General features: G+C 44.4%; 2 protein-coding genes across 2 annotated transcripts; both read right to left on the reverse strand.

The window, feature by feature from the left end:
- Window positions 1-327: 327 nt before the first annotated feature.
- LOC132975803 (hyaluronan-binding protein 2-like) lies at window positions 328-7,145 on the reverse strand. Its single transcript, XM_061040587.1, has 13 exons — window positions 6,935-7,145; window positions 6,641-6,761; window positions 6,379-6,468; window positions 6,160-6,270; window positions 5,961-6,077; window positions 5,763-5,873; window positions 4,294-4,465; window positions 4,116-4,213; window positions 3,082-3,520; window positions 2,410-2,552; window positions 1,674-1,808; window positions 1,426-1,571; window positions 328-798 (listed from the first exon to the last, which is right to left on the reverse strand). Exons 1-13 carry the CDS (start codon window positions 6,992-6,994, stop codon window positions 631-633), a joined length of 1,911 nt encoding a protein of 636 aa, XP_060896570.1. The 5' UTR covers window positions 6,995-7,145; the 3' UTR covers window positions 328-630.
- A 2,243-nt stretch (window positions 7,146-9,388) lies between these two features.
- On the reverse strand, window positions 9,389-14,268 carry LOC132976054 (probable E3 ubiquitin-protein ligase TRIML1). Its single transcript, XM_061040991.1, has 6 exons — window positions 14,242-14,268; window positions 12,903-13,109; window positions 11,410-11,643; window positions 11,107-11,153; window positions 10,882-11,024; window positions 9,389-10,807 (listed from the first exon to the last, which is right to left on the reverse strand). Exons 1-6 carry the CDS (start codon window positions 14,266-14,268, stop codon window positions 10,209-10,211), a joined length of 1,257 nt encoding a protein of 418 aa, XP_060896974.1. The 3' UTR covers window positions 9,389-10,208.
- Window positions 14,269-15,563: the final 1,295 nt, after the last annotated feature.

Here is a 15,563-nt window from a genome sequence, read left to right on the forward strand (position 1 = left end):
AGATCTTGTTTTTTTGTTTTTTAAACTTCAGATCTTCAGTCATAATCCTCACCAAAAGAGAGAGAGATTCAGAGAGAGTGAGAGAGAGACAGAGAGAGAGAGAGAGAGAGAGAGCACCTGGGAGGTCGTTCTGTTTTTGTTTTTCTTTCTTGCAAAAGAAAATCAATAAAGTAAGCTCAGGATTGGACGCTGCCCACTGAATTATCCTGTCACAACTCTTGGACTGTTCAGGCTTCAAGAATACTGATGCACGGCTGAAGACTGAACAAATATCTGCTTTTTGTTAAATGTTCTAGCTCCTAAACCCCCCCCCCCCCCTCGTCATAAAACAACAATAATTTAATCAATTTTGGGAAATATTGGTGCAACAAATAAGAACAGAAGGCCTTTTCCCCTTCATGTGCTCGGGACAGTCATATGTTTTAATAAATCTTCTGACAAGAGGAGAACATTCTGACATTTAGATTCACAGAAGATTTCAGGTTATCAGAGAGTAACAGGTGAAGATCGAACTACACTTTTAATCATCAACAATTTGATCAAACGCTTCATTTTTTGGAGGTTTGTAAAACTCTTGATGTGACCTCGCAGACTGGCTCGTCGGCCTGCTGTGGGTTACAGAGTTTGTTTTTATGCAGGTGCTGCTTGAGTCTTCGACCTGATCCAGTCCAGGAAGTGTGTAACTCGTGTGTAGACCCCGGGTTTGTTCTTCCGTCCACATTGATCCCCCCAACTCACCAGACCGTAAACAGAGTGAGTGTTGTTCTGATTGCAGGTCAGAGGTCCTCCGGAGTCACCCTGAAACACACGAGACAGCTGATAACACTGCACACAGGACGCCGCCGCTGCTGCACACACTTTAAAAATGGACCTCAGGTAAGTCGACCTGCTGATATTTGGAGTGATAACCTAAACTTAGAGCAACAGTCTGTCACTTTTCAACCTTCAAACAGTCGATCTAATAGAACAATAACCTCCAATGGGGAGGATGGCGTCTCTCTCATGTCCACAGAGCGCCCCGCTCGCCTGTTTTCAGCACTATGTAACTTTGTCAGAGGGTCAAGGTCATCTGGTGAGAAGTGTGTACGTCTTTACGGCGCTAGTTCACACAGCAGCCTTCAGATACAAAGCAGACAGTTAGCCCGTCTCTGTACTGTTTGATACAACAACTGAGAGAGAGAGAGAGAGAGAGAGAGAGAGAGAGAGAGAGAGATGCTGATCTAGAGGAAATATTAGACACACTTTTACACGTTGGACAGAGCTTCATGAAACAGAAGGCTGCACGTCCGACGTTGAGCTGGTTGTGTTTATTCACTTTGTTTTATTACGGTGTAATTGCACTAAAAGTCCTTCAGTGGGCGCCGAGGAGCACCAACCTGAATTCCTACATTATGCTGTTTTAACGGTCACATTTCCTGGACTCACCTGGCAGGAATCCACGCCTCCCTGCAGGTAACCAGCACAGAACATAGAATTATCCAGAACCCGGTTGTAAACAGCACGTTCATTGCATTTGTCCTGGTTTATCAGCAGCACGTCGGCCTCTAACAGGTGGTTGGATCCATAATTAGCTGCAAGACAAATTAGATGAAGTGATGAAAATCCTCCTCAGCGTGCATGAGACCCAGCTCAGATATGTGAATGAAATGACGGCTTTATAGAAGTGGTCTTACATGTCTCTGTGGCCCCCCATCCAGAAATGGTACACTCCATCCCATCAGGCAGCGGGGCGTCAGGCAGACACGCTGCCTTCACAAACTGAGTCTCATTGGCACAAACTCCATTAGCCCCGCTCAGCCTCAACAGCGCTTTAAACAACAGTTTAAACAAAAAAGTCACAACACATTCAAAATGTTCAATTCTCCATGTTTACACTTACAAAATGTCCGATACGCCATCAATATCTCTTCTTAAAAATGACTCCATTATAATCGATAATATCAAAAGACACCAAATCTTATTCTGAGACAGATTGTCATGGGGAGGGTTAGCGCTGTCCCCTCACAGCGAGGAGGTTCCTGGTTTGAATCCCCGTCTGACAGGAGCCTCTCTGTGTGGAGTCTGCATGTTCTCCCCGTGCATGTGTGGGTTCTCTCCGGGTACTCCGGCTTCCTCCCACAGTCCAAAGACCAACTCACATTCACACCTACAGACAATTTAGAGTCAGCAGTTAACCTAACGAGCATGTCTTTGGACTGTAGGAGGAAGCCGGAGTACCTGGAGAGAACCCACACATGCACGGGGAGAACATGCAGACTCCACACAGAGAGGCTCCTGTGAGACGGGGATTCAAATCAGGAACCTCAGCAGTGTTAACCACTGCTCCCTCGTGCAGCCCCGCCCTTAGATTTAGATAGAGGTGGGACTAAACATGAGAGAGTGAAGAGAGAGAGAAGAGAGATGTGTCACCGATGTCGTTGTAAACAGCTGACGGAGTCTCTCTGTAGTTCTCGTGAAGGATCACCTCCTCCACGTTCACAGTTTGTTCTGAAGGTTCCACAGTGTCCAGAGACAGAGTCCCCATCAACACCTGCATGTCCTTCCTCGGCTCTCTGTGCAAACACAAGCAGCATGCAACATTAACACCTCTGGAAACACGACCATTGTTAGAAGAGTTAAAACGTCTGATTCAGCCCCCACAGGAATCTCAGTGACACAAACCTTCATCACTTAACGATACAGCTGATGAGAGACAGGAAATGTTGGGGGGGGAGGGCCGAGGTAAGATTTGAACATATGGCCGCTCAGATGAGGACTATAGACTCTGTACATGGGTGGTGCAATGTGACTGCTAGGCTAACCGGCGCCCCTAAACTATTTTTTTGAAGGTAGATGATCAGAGCCAATACTGTATTAAAAAGTGAGAATTTAACCAACTACCAGTTCTTATATCAATGTTTTCATTTTTGTTTTTGTCTTTCGTTTACATTTCTTATTTGAACGTGTAAAGGGTCTTTCAGAAAGGATGTGGTCTCATTGTCTGTGTTGGTGTGAGCGCAATGTCTCGCTTGCTGTCAGTGCAGAAGTTAAAACAAACACCTCGGAGCATCCAATAGGAGGGAAGATCAAATTACAACTTACATGCAGTGCCCGGCTGTCAGCACCCAGCAGCTCTCGATGAGAACTCCTCCACACAAGTGTTGGAACGCCTGGTTGGTGTTCTTCGGTCTCACCTGCACGGACACCTGCCAGGGGATCGCACCTGGAGCCACCTTCAGACCCCCAAAGATCTTGGTGATGGCTTTCTTCGGCTGAGGTTTCCCACAGGTGGTGAACTGCTGAGGGGATGCGGGGGTGATGGGGATCAGAGGAGTGGTTGGTGCAGGAGAAGTGGACGGAGCCTCGCTGGGGTTCTGGGTAGTCGGGGGCGGGGTGGTTGTTGATTTGGCGTCACTTGTGGGTTGAGGGTTTGTGGGTTGAGGGTTTGTGGGTTGAGGGTTTGCGGGTTGAGGTTTTGTGGGTAGAGGCTGTGGATCTGTGGGTCTGGCAGAGGTAGGGGGGACGTCAGTGGGTGTTACACCTGAAAAGAAAGAAAAGACAGAATAAGAAAATGAGAGTGATGCTGGAGAACGAGAAGATTTGAACCTGATCAAGATTAACAGACAAGACCCAGGCCGAGGCAAGACCGAGACCAGTCCAAGACAAGATTCAAGTCAAGAGTAAAGACAACACTAACCGAGACCAAGACAATACCAAGACCGAGATTAGGACGAGATTAAGACCAAGAACAAAACCAAGACATTTATGAATCAAGACTGAGTAAAGACCATAGTAACCAAGACCGAGACCATACCAAGACCTAGGGAAGATGGAGACCAAGACAAGGCTGAGCCAAGAACAAGACAGTTATGGATCAAGTCCAAGTCAAGACCAAGAGGGACAGAAGCCTAAGGTCAGATCTGAACTCGGGCCGCCCACCTGAAGGACCACGGTCTCCGCACATTGGGCACATGCACCAACCACTAAGCCACCAGCGCTCCCGTAAAGAGATATCTGTGACTAGAAATGATTTGTTGAGATCTGAGTTTTTGCAGGTGTCTGAATAACTCACCAGGTTAGATTTCCAAAGAGACAAAACAAAATCTGAACCCTTTTGCAGTTTGAATTTTGCTCACCTGTTGGATCAGGACACTCGACCATGTCACAGTAGTCCCACAGCAGGCGGCGTCCTCGTCTGAAGAAGCACCAGGGCATCCTCTCGCCGTCCGGGTTCCTGTATCAGATACAGCGTCTGATTCAGCATCATCTTGTAGATGTTATCTGAATGCAGGTTTTTTTTTTTTATCTCCTGACCTGCAGAAGTTGTGAGGGCCGAGTCCGTCTTTGTCCTCGAAGGAGTTGAAGGGGTCAACTCCGTTGGCGAGGATGAAGTGAGAGTTCCAGTAGAGACATTCGTCGCCGTCGTCTGTCTCGCTCACATTCCCCCGATAAGACTCTCCGTCGTCCACATAGCAGTCGTCAGGGCCTGAGACGCATAACACACACGCAGACATGATGATAATAATCAGTTTGATTTAAAGACGCCTCCCAAAACACTCGAGGTCACCTTACATAGCAGAGACCTCAAAGTGATGTGGTCAATGGAGGGCAGTCTGGAGAGGCGAGTGACACGGTTTGTGGATGGACTTGAGAGGGACCAAAGAGAAAGGAGCTGCAGCGATCAAGGCCAGAGGTAACCAGGGTGTGAACAAGCATGGCGGTACTGTTAGGTGTGAGGGGCGGGCGGAGGGCCATGTAGCATGGATGGAAATATGCAGACCCGGGGACATTATTGATGTGAGCTTGGACTGAAAGTGTGTTCTCGAGGATGACACCCAGACTTAAAACACAACTCCACAGCGCCCTCTGAAGCAAACTATTGAATGCCGATATGTTTGAGGCATGACTTTTCTCCCACTCTGATCATTGCTTCACGCAGAAACATGTCAGTGTTACTGTTGTCTTTAGACTGTTTGATGGTAGAGGCTGCTGTGTAAAGAGTCCATCAGTTTTAACTCATCAATTCATACACATTCACACACTGATGGTAGAGGCTGCTGTGTAAAGAGTCCATCAGTATTAACTCATCCATTCATACACATTCACACACTGATGGTAGAGGCTGCTGTGTAAAGAGTCCATCAGTTTTAACTCATCAATTCATACACATTCACACACTGATGGTAGAGGCTGCTGTGTAAAGAGTCCATCAGTTTTAACTCATCCATTCACACATATTCACACACTGATGGTAGAGGCTGCTGTGTAAAGAGTCCATCAGTTTTAACTCATCCATTCACACATATTCACACACTGATGGTAGAGGCTGCTGTGTAAAGAGTCCATCAGTTTTAACTCATCCATTCACACATATTCACACACTGATGGTAGAGGCTGCTGTGTAAAGAGTCCATCAGTTTTAACTCATCCATTCACACATATTCACACACCAAGAATGAAGCAGCGGGAGCAACTCGTGGTTAAGTGTCTTGCCCAAGGACACATCGGACATGAGGCTGCAGGAGTTGGGGATCGAACCCCCAACCTTCCAGTTGAGAGACGACCGACTCTACCAGATGTACTTTTGGATAAAAATGATCATTAAAATAAAAGAGATCGTTTTAGAGCATGTGGTATCGAAAAATATCAAATTTTTTAAATGTTTAACAACCTTATTTTGGCTTTTCTGTTTGGTTTCCTTTGCGCAGCACTTTGTTCAGCTGCTGATCCTGAACAGAACTTGGGTTGATGGAATCATAATGGACTTAAATGTCAGAATTTACCGACATGGCAGAATCGTCCTCTGTAGCCTTGCGGACACTGGCAGTCAAAGTCCTTTCCCTCTGTGACGCATGTCCCTCCGTTCCTGCATGGGTTGGGCTCACACAGGGAATCTTTGGACAGAAACAATCAGCAGGTCAAGAAGGACAGTTGAGGGAAAGAGTGAGTGTGTCTTATTTGGAGAAAGATATCGTCCTTACATGTTCTGCAGTTCGGGGGCTGAAAAGGCACTTTGCATTTACACTCATAAAACGGAGGGGCCGAGGTCAGCACGCACTCTCCATGCCCACACCTCCCTCTACGGCAAACTTTTGGACCTGAGATGACAACACAGAAGATAACATTTACATTTTGAGTCTCCAGCCCATCAGCTTTACTATACAGGGATTCTCTTCACACCTCTCTGGCATCTCTTCCCCTTGAAAGGTCTCGGGCAATCACATTTGAACTTTCTCTTTCCTTTCTGCTCACACACTCCGTCATGGTGACACGGGTTTGGATTGCACACACCTGAGAAGATGGAAAACAAGATGAGTTAAAAGTCTTTCAGAAACATGCGGCATCGCAGTGATGTGCTCTGAACACTTCAACAGAGTCTGTGGGTAACGCCTCTCTCACCTTCTGGCTCCTGAAGTTCATAAAGCCAGTCACTTGAGTCGTCATCATCCTCCTCATCGTCATTGGAAGCTCCCTCAGCAAAGAAGATGTCTGAAACATTTTCATCTTTTGTTAGCTCTGTTGTCTTCCTCTCTTCCGTCATGAAACCTGAACATTCTTCAGGTTTATCACGCTGACATTCTCAAGTGTTTGCACTTAAAGGATGATAAATTTTAAATTTTAAAATTTAAAATACTCAAAGGTCAAACCAAGATGCACTTACCGTTAATTATGTCCTTAAAACCGTATTTCCTTTTTTCGTGTCTATGATGCCCGGGACCATTATGCTCATGATCCTGGTGGTCGTGATCATGGCGATGTTTCTTGTGCTTTTTATGTTTCAGCTGAATTATATTTTACCCCATTAGAGTCATAATGTGTTGTTGCATTTCATCGAATCACAGAAAATCGCAAACATGCACAACAAGCTCATCTGCCACCAAACGCATCATCAAACTTTTCAACATTGTTATAAAGAATTCAAGTTTATCGCATGACATCCACAGTGAATACTTACCTCAGCCGGTATGAGGAGCACCGCAAAGAGGACGAACAAGAGGCAGAACTTCAGCTTCATGGCGGCAGCCGATCAGAAGACGTCCAGCAGTGTACAGAGACAGTGTGCAGTCTGTCAGATCACTCACACTCCTCTAAACATTTACGTAAGGACACCAACCTTTGGTTCACCGTGGGTGTCTGGCATCCATCCCTGCTGCTGACTCAGAGTTATTGACTCTAATTTAACTCCTCTTTTTATTCAGGACTAACATGCAGAACTCAGATCATCCTGCAAGACTTGAAATGAGCAGATAAAAGTCGCAAAATCAAGTTCACTGTCTCTGCAGAAAATACATAAAATTAATGAATTATTTAAAGAAGTTTGGTATAAAAAAAAAGCGACGCAGCACAACAGCTCAGAGATCATGTTTGCAAAGTAGCATGTTTGTTTGGATGTAGACTTTGGATTCACACAGAATGGGTACACATGAGGATACATCTCTGTGTGCTCTTTTGGTCTCTTTCTACACATACAACATCAGCCAGGGGCCAAAGCATGCTGGAATGATATGAAGCTTTGAAATAAACACTATGGCATCCCACAAGGGTCAATATCGGGTCCTATTACATTTATTATTTATGTTGCTGATGCAGTTACATTTTTATGCGGATGATACAGTCGCATACACTTCTTCGTTTTCTCCTTAGTGACTGCAGACAATGACCTACAAACTGTGTTTACTGTTGATCAGAGGAATCTTTGTACATTAAGACCCGTACGTAATGACAACAAGACTCAAATAATGAGTCCAGGTTTACGTCAACAGTTAAAGTTGGTGTTCAGATACTTTGAAAATGAGAGGATTGAATGCATCCCAATATAGAAAAATCTGGTTTACAAGGAAGAATCTCAAGCTCTGTAACTGACTACGGTGATATTTTTAATATCTACTAACTCATCCTTGGTGAACAGTTCGACTCAGTGTACCATGCTGGGTTGTATTTTTTATCTGGTTTAGGTTTCTGCACACATCATTGGGTCCCATATGAGACAATAGGTTTGTCTGACTCGATGGCTCATTGTGATTAGCATGAGAATCAATCTACTCGCCCCGACGAACCATCGAGCAGTGAAGAGGATTTTTGTGCTTTTTTCACTCCTTGTAAGAAAGATAAACAACACAGGGTCCATCCACTCCTGAAAAAAAGGAGGAGAGTTTCTCCTGTCGATAAACGAGCCGCAGAATTATGCCGATCCCTTCCAGGTGTATTTTCAGGTTATCTGGATCACTGACACCCTGATATACACTGATCCTGAGCTATACTGGGGCCACACATTAAAAAGAAGTACACCAACTTCAGCGACGCCACTGATCCTGAACAGCAGCTGGCCGTATATTTGAGGCAGGGCAGAAAACATACTCATGTTCAAAGACCTTTAATACATATGAAAACAACATGTATGGTGACTTTTCTACTCTGATGAGTCACATTGTGCAGAACAATCATTTAATAGCGGCTCTAACAGAGTTCTTGATAGAGTTTTTAACTTTAATAAACGGTGAAACTTTCGACACATCAGTCGAGACTTCACATAAATATCCGAGCAGCAGAGAGTGGAGGGGCAGACATTTTTCTCTCCACAAACATACACAAATCAAAAGTGAACTTCACAGAGCAGGACAACTTCATGGACATGTTTGTACATAAATATCATTCAGCACCATACGCTTTTGAGTTTGACCTTGAGAGGGGGCAGGTAGTGGTGACCACTCTATCTTTGTGAACTCGTCGCTCTGAAGAGCTAACAAGAGCTTTTGTCTCTCAGTCTCTCTCTCTCTTTGGAAAGGTTCAACTCATTCATTGTTTTAATTAGATTATAGTTTTTAGAAATTGCATGAGGAGGATTTGACTGCGTCCTCGATGCTCTGGTTTTAGATTCAGATTGATTCGAGTACGGAGCTCTTTTAGGGACATGAACTGAAAAAAGAAACGCTTCTGTTGTGTTTCAGAAGTTTACTCCTGCTCATAAGAAAATGTCTTACAATGTTACAATTCACTTAGCAGAGGCTTTTATTCAAAGCGACGTACAATAATAAACCATTCATACACCGCCACCGATGCAGCAGGAGCAATGCGGGGTTGGGTGTCTTGCCCAAGGACACATCGGAAATGTTGCTCAGCTGGGGATTGAACCCTTGACCGTCTGGTTGAGTGGCAACGACTCTACCAATTGAGCTACAGCCGCTCCCTGTCTTATGCTCATGTAACATTTTTCTATTTTGGCAGAACCTCTGCGGTGCGATTCTTAACAGGGATCATGAGAAACTTTCTTGTGAACACCAGAAACCATCTCGTCTGCATGAACTGTAATACCTTCTCATTTCTTATGAGCAATGGAAAGTTTTCTGTGAGCACCTGAAACTTTATTTTTTTTAAGCCGTGTTAAGCCGGGCGTACACTGTACGATATCAGCCCGATATAAGACCCATCTTTTGAGTCGTATTTAAAATCATGACAGAATTTCAGCCCGATTTCTCGTCATTAGTCGCACAGTGAACACTGAGGCATGGCGGCCTATCACAGCCCGGTCAGCTGATCCTGACAGGTCGGATTATTTTCTTGCATGTTTGATATTTTGGTCGTACAACTGCACACACTCGCAGTGAGAGCAGAGCCGCTGGATGATTCCCTGACATGTCATCAGCATGCGTACCTGTTTAATATGTCTTCTTATTTGTTTATGATTTTGCTGCTTGTTAGCTTGTTTTTGTTGGTGATGCTAAGTGTGAGAGCATTTGAACCCAGACGGCCCGCTTAGAGGCCTAGGCTGTATACATGGGGCATACGCACCAACCACTAGGCTACCGGCGCCCCAACAGGTGGGTTTTAGGGTGACAACTTCAACACAGAGATCTGACACCAACTTTTGTCAGTGGGAGTTTTCAAATGAAACTTTATTGACTTTGTGAATGCTCCGTCCCGATTAACCCTGGACAGTGTGAGTTTGTGCAGTCAGGTCAGGTCGTACAGTGTGAGCACAATCTTGACCTTTGGTGGTGCGTCGTAAACGATTCAGTCGAACAGTGTGAGCTGACATTCCACCACGACTTTTCTACAATCGTAATGTATGCCGTGCTTAAGGAGCTCCGTAGCAGAGCATTAATGAAGAAATAACAGTTCACTTAGAAACAGTCCATTATTAGGAAGTAACGCAAACCCAGCAGCCAATCAGACTCGAGGATACTCAAGATCATGGTAGAGTGTTATTAGAAAGAAGCCTCTTGGATACACTAAAAGCTTTTCTGTAGAGACTCTAACCCGAGGTCACTGGTAGGTGAAGCAGCGTTACAGATAACAATGGGATTGGCATTGGTGCCGTTGTGGTCGTGGCCAGGACACAGGGCCAGGTGGAGGCCGTCTGAGAAGGTTCCGGCACAGAAGGAGAACAGCTGCGTCATGTTTTCTGCCTCGACAAATGTCACCAGTCCTGCAGGGAAGCTGCACAAAACGCCGACTCTGCAGACGCGGTTTGTGAAAGGCAGCTGATGGGGCACCCCCCCGTGCCAGGCCGTGTACTCCCCATCGAAGAACTCCACACACCAGGACTCGCCCCGGCGCCCCAGCCAGCAGTCCTCGGAGGGGCCTTTACGGGGGATGGTGGGGTAGGTGACCCCCAGCTCCCAGTAGGTCTTCCCGGTCACATCGATCTCCCAGTAATGGCGTCCGAAGCTGAAGCCCTGCACGCTGAGGACGTTGAGGGTGGTGTCGAAGCGAACAGGCGGGTCAGGAAGCTGCTGCCAGGTGTCACTGTAGGTGGCGCTGTCTCCTTGCGGGGAGATGATGAGCTTTGGGTGGGCCGTCTCTGGATCCAGACTCACCTCACTGGAATCTGGAGACAGAACTTGAATCAAAAACATGAGAATCTTTGGATATAAAACCTGCAGAGATGAGATGTGGACTAACAGCTCCTGATGAGCTTCTTGATGATCGGCGTCTGTGAGCGGACAAGCAGCAGCAGGTTGTCGGTCAGGTTCAGGATTTGCTCGGCTTTGACGTCATCCAGACTCACGCTGCACGGGTCGGTCCTGTTCAACAGATCCAGCACCCTGCAGGATGGAGAGCACAGAGACGTCAGCTGCTGGTATGCTGCTCCATATTTTAATCATCTTTTATGATTTCAATACGTACCGTTCTGCTGTGTCCACGTCGTGATGCTCAGGGAACGAGAAGAAAGACTGAAAACAGCAACAACAAAAAAACAAGATTAAGACAGAAAAAAGTTGAAGGTGATAATATTTGTAGTTTCCATACGGCAGACCTTTTCACTCTGCAGCACATGAGCAGAATCCAGAACCTCAACAATCTCATATCCAGACTTTCTAACATTAATGAACACGTATACATGTGGGGGAAATTATTTTATAAAAAACATAGAAGAAGAAGAAGATATCCTTTATCAAATTCACGATGTGATCTGTTCCGTTAAATCACCAAAGTCTCCGGATCAGTGTCGGTCTGGTCGAGGACCACAGAGAGTCTGGCGAGGTCCTGCTCGATCTCCTGGATCAGAGAACAGTTTTTCTCCATCAGCGCATCCAGAGCTGAGACCACCGCCCGCTCCTCCATCTCCAGGTGTGTCAAGGTGAGCCTCAGGTCCTGCTCCAGGACTGCCTGGATCTCCTGGTATTTCTGCACGATGCTCTCCCGGATCGCTGAGGACTTTCTCTGAATCGGGCATAAAATGTACCGACTGATGACTTTATTAAATCATGTAAATATCTTAATGTGAAAAAAAATCTATGAATAACAAAACAATCTCAACTACAAAACTACAAATCTTACCACAAATGATCAGGTACACATTAGTAATTTCTTCCTCTTTGGAAGAACAGATTATGGACGATTACAATGAATCTGAATTTAATGAATTTAAATGGATTTCAGCACAGCTTTCAGGGGGCAGCTCAGGGCTGTGCCCCACACTGACTGAGCAGTAACCTTCGGCTGGATGTTAAACAGAATCCATTTTGATAGGGCGAGTGACCCGCCTGTGAATCTACTATTTATTGTATGTATTTATTTGGGACAGATCTGGTACTACTACCACCCGACGTCCCTGACACCCAGCGGACTGTGTCGTCCCCACAACCACCGCCGTCCTCATTCATGCACGGCCTGCTCCAACCTCCACCTCAGCGGCGAGGAAGTGTGGAGAACAGGAACGAGAAGAATACAAAAGATCCTTCCTGCATCTTAAAGGAACAATATGAGACTTTTTGATCCAGCAGATGTCGCCCCTTGAGCACCAGCTGGAAACCAAAACAACTCGCGCTGCATTGTTTTGTTAGCATGCTAATGCTAGCGCTCTTTAGTTAGCCCGTATCTTCAGACAGCATTTAAATTTACCCGAAATGACCGTGATCTAGAAACGCTTACATGACATTCAAATAAGCAGTGAGTACAGAATGTTATTCTCCTTTTCTCTAGTCCCTCAATTAAACAACTTTTATACGCAAGGTGAGGAGCTGGCCATCCCGTCCATGTAAACACGCTGTAGGTACGGCTCAGACATCAGTACTTGTAGACAGTCATGACTCAGAGTTATTTCAGAAGATATAATTGATTTCTGCTACATTTATGTTTAAATTTCGCACATTCAGCCTATAACCCAGATGCTCTTTTGTAAAGCATCTCCCTTGTTATGAATTGGTGCTATACAAATAATGATTGATTGATTCAATATACACACGAACCAAAAACATAAATCCAATGAAAGTGTCAGAGTGTTTATAGCGGATGATAATCCTAATAATAATGATACTTTAGCTTTACGTCATATTTCCATTTTTTCATTTTTGTCTTCTATTTTAATATATTTCATATTTTATACTCGTGGTTCTAGTTTTCTGCCTGCTCTTATCATGAGACACTTTCTGTAAATCAGTGATGTCAGAGTGTTTCTTTGTTGAGTGTTTTGGACTTACTGTGATCTCTGACTGCCGCGCTGAAAGTTTCTTCAGTCTGTACTTCACCGCGTCTCTTTGTTTCTGTAACGACTCCTGATGCTTTTCTAACGTCTCCTGTAGAAAAGGTTTCACACACACATTCAGCAAAACTCTACCGACGCCACTCACTCTCCTAATTTTTGGGGAAATGTGGCGGCAGAAGCAGTTTTCATTCAGGCTGTAGATCTACAGATTTACTGAAACAACTCTCCTGTTCCTTTGAATGTTTGATTAAACATGTTTGATATTTTCTGTATTTTGTGTTTTTAAATGGTATACTAGTCTGTGTTCCCAAGAATATATCAAGATTAAAAACTTCCAATTAATTTTTTTATTGTCATAAAACGGGACGGGAGACGCAGGTATCTGTCTTCTGACCTCCGTGTTTAAAAGTACCCAGATCTTTGACGTTACTGGGCCCATAGATCACGCTCACTTGGGGTCGTAGTCCCGTGGCTCTGATCTGCGTTCATTATGTCGACAAAATATCTCTGAATTCAGCTTTAACGACTTTTAGAACCTCATGATTTTAAAAAGGATTATTTAAAGATATAGTGTGTAAATCCACCACCAGGGGGCTCTCAATCAAGATGACGTCGAGGCTGGCGGAATCGTGGGAGTGACCCCCCCCCCGGCCCCGATGAAAACGATCTCCGATATGACTGTAGTCATGACGACCGGGTGAAAAAGACCTGAGGAAGAGAATATGTTTACAGACGAGTTAATGTATCCGAGTATAATCTACATGATGTTTTTATCACAGCAGCTCATACGGCAACAGTACGGCAGCTTTCAGTAGCAGCTCACACTTCCTTATGCAGCGGTCTGTGACGTAACCTCTGGTGTTTCCAAGGCAACGATAAACACGTCGTGTCTGTCATAGCGGTCGCCACTACAAAACACATCCTGTTACAACTCTAAAATGAAGGATTTCTCTTTGATAACTGTTGTAAATATTTGAGATGATGTAAGTACGCAAATATATAACGTAGGTTTGGTCCATTTTTTATTAATTTTGATATTTTAGGGGAGACATCTCAATTCAATTCTCCATAATATTTGTTTAAATGTTCATATTGGGAGGTTGATGTACCAATAAAAATGTATCCGTTGGTTTACAGACGTCTCTTTCCCAATGTAAGCTCATTGTTTGAAGTTTAGTTTAGTATTTTATTTTGGTAACCTGTTAGTGCGTCCTGTTTTATTTTGTCTCTCTCTCCTTGTGTAGATCGTCTCTGAGTTCTCAGTCGGCCTTTAATGTTTCATGTCGAGTTTTACTTCATGCCTTTGTGTTCCCCTCCTCTTTGATCGCCCTTACCAGTTTCACCTGCGTGTTGTTAGTCATACCTGTGTCTGATCACCTGTCGTCTATGTAGTGTCTGTTTTACCTTCCTGCCAGAGTTTCTCCTTCTGATCTATTTGTGCCTTGTTGTGGATTTTCTTGTTGTGGAAAGAACCTTTTTTTTGTCTTTTGTTGAATACAGAATTGTTTTGGTTCGGCCCTCGGGACCTCTACCTTTTGTTTAGTTTGACCTTTACCCGCCACACTTAACGCCATTGCACACTGAGTCTGTTTTTACCTCCGAAATTGACACACATAAAAAAAAAGAAATACGATTTCATGTTGATTAGATTATGTTTGAACACTGATCGACACAACACTCATTATTTTTCTTGTGTGTGTGTGTGTGTGTGTGCGTTCGATCTGTGTGATGACGAGACATTTCGTCTCAAACTGAGAATTTTCGCAAATACTAGAAAAATAAAGTGTGTAAGGCATGTTTTTTTTTTATGGATTATGGATCCAAAAACAATTTCCGAAAAACATAAACGGACTCAGTGTGCAAAGGCCTTTAGATAGATAGATAGATACTTTATTGATCCCGAGGGAAATTCAAGGCTTAACGCCTCGTTTGTGTATTGAGGCAAGTCAACCCCAACTTCCATTCAGGGAATCTCTGTGATATTGGATGTGGTCCCCTCAGGAGTATTAACATGCCTTATGTAGCTTAAAAAACACAACTTTTGGATTTCATATGAGTGTGCTAGCTCTGCTAACAGGCTGCTAACGAGCCAACAGGCTGCTAACGAGCTAACTGGCTGCTAACGAGCTAACAGGCTGCTAACAAGCTAACAGGCTGCTAATGAGCTAACTGGCTGCTAACGAGCGAACAGGCTATATCCTTGATTCAGTTGCCTACTGTAAGTTGATTGTAGAAGGATTTTGTTTGATTATAAATAATGTGTTTAACTAGTTTTAACTCATTGTGAATCTGAGTGATGTTAATCTGCTACAGTAAAATATGTTTATACTTTATGAACAGTCTGTATTAGTTTGATAAAACAGATTAATTTAGCACCTCCCCCACGGCACGACAGAGATGCACTTCCTCTCATCGGACACTAGGGCTGTGTCCGAAATCACTCCCTATCCACTATATAGTGCACTATACACGCTATTTTGTAGTGCTGTCCGAATTCTGAGTGAGCATGGTCATACCCTATATAGTCCACTCAATGTATCCCACAATGCATTTTGAAAAGTAGTGTATGAGCGATGGTCACTATGCGGGCAATATATACCATCATGCATTGCGGTTGAAAAGATTTTTACGAGCGGAGAGAGGCGTTTGACACGGA

The sequence above is a fragment of the Labrus mixtus genome, chromosome 6, assembly GCF_963584025.1.
Source record: "Labrus mixtus chromosome 6, fLabMix1.1, whole genome shotgun sequence".
NCBI classification, from domain to species: Eukaryota; Metazoa; Chordata; class Actinopteri; order Labriformes; family Labridae; genus Labrus; species Labrus mixtus.

Excerpts from the sequence above, each read along its gene's own strand:
- LOC132975803 (XM_061040587.1), bottom strand. The coding sequence starts at position 6,994 with ATGAAGCTGAAGTTCTGCCTCTTGTTCGTCCTCTTTGCGGTGCTCCTC. Across the intron at positions 6,762-6,934 it reads TGCTCCTCATACCGGCTGAG|CTGAAACATAAAAAGCACAA; the intron begins GTAAGTATTCAC and ends AATATAATTCAG. Across the intron at positions 799-1,425 it reads GAGGCGTGGATTCCTGCCAG|GGTGACTCCGGAGGACCTCT; the intron begins GTGAGTCCAGGA and ends CGTGTGTTTCAG.
- LOC132976054 (XM_061040991.1), bottom strand. The coding sequence starts at position 14,268 with ATGACTAACAACACGCAGGTGAAACTG. Across the intron at positions 11,154-11,409 it reads ACACTGATCCGGAGACTTTG|TCTTTCTTCTCGTTCCCTGA; the intron begins GTGATTTAACGG and ends TGCTGTTTTCAG. Across the intron at positions 11,025-11,106 it reads GACGTGGACACAGCAGAACG|GGTGCTGGATCTGTTGAACA; the intron begins GTACGTATTGAA and ends TCCATCCTGCAG.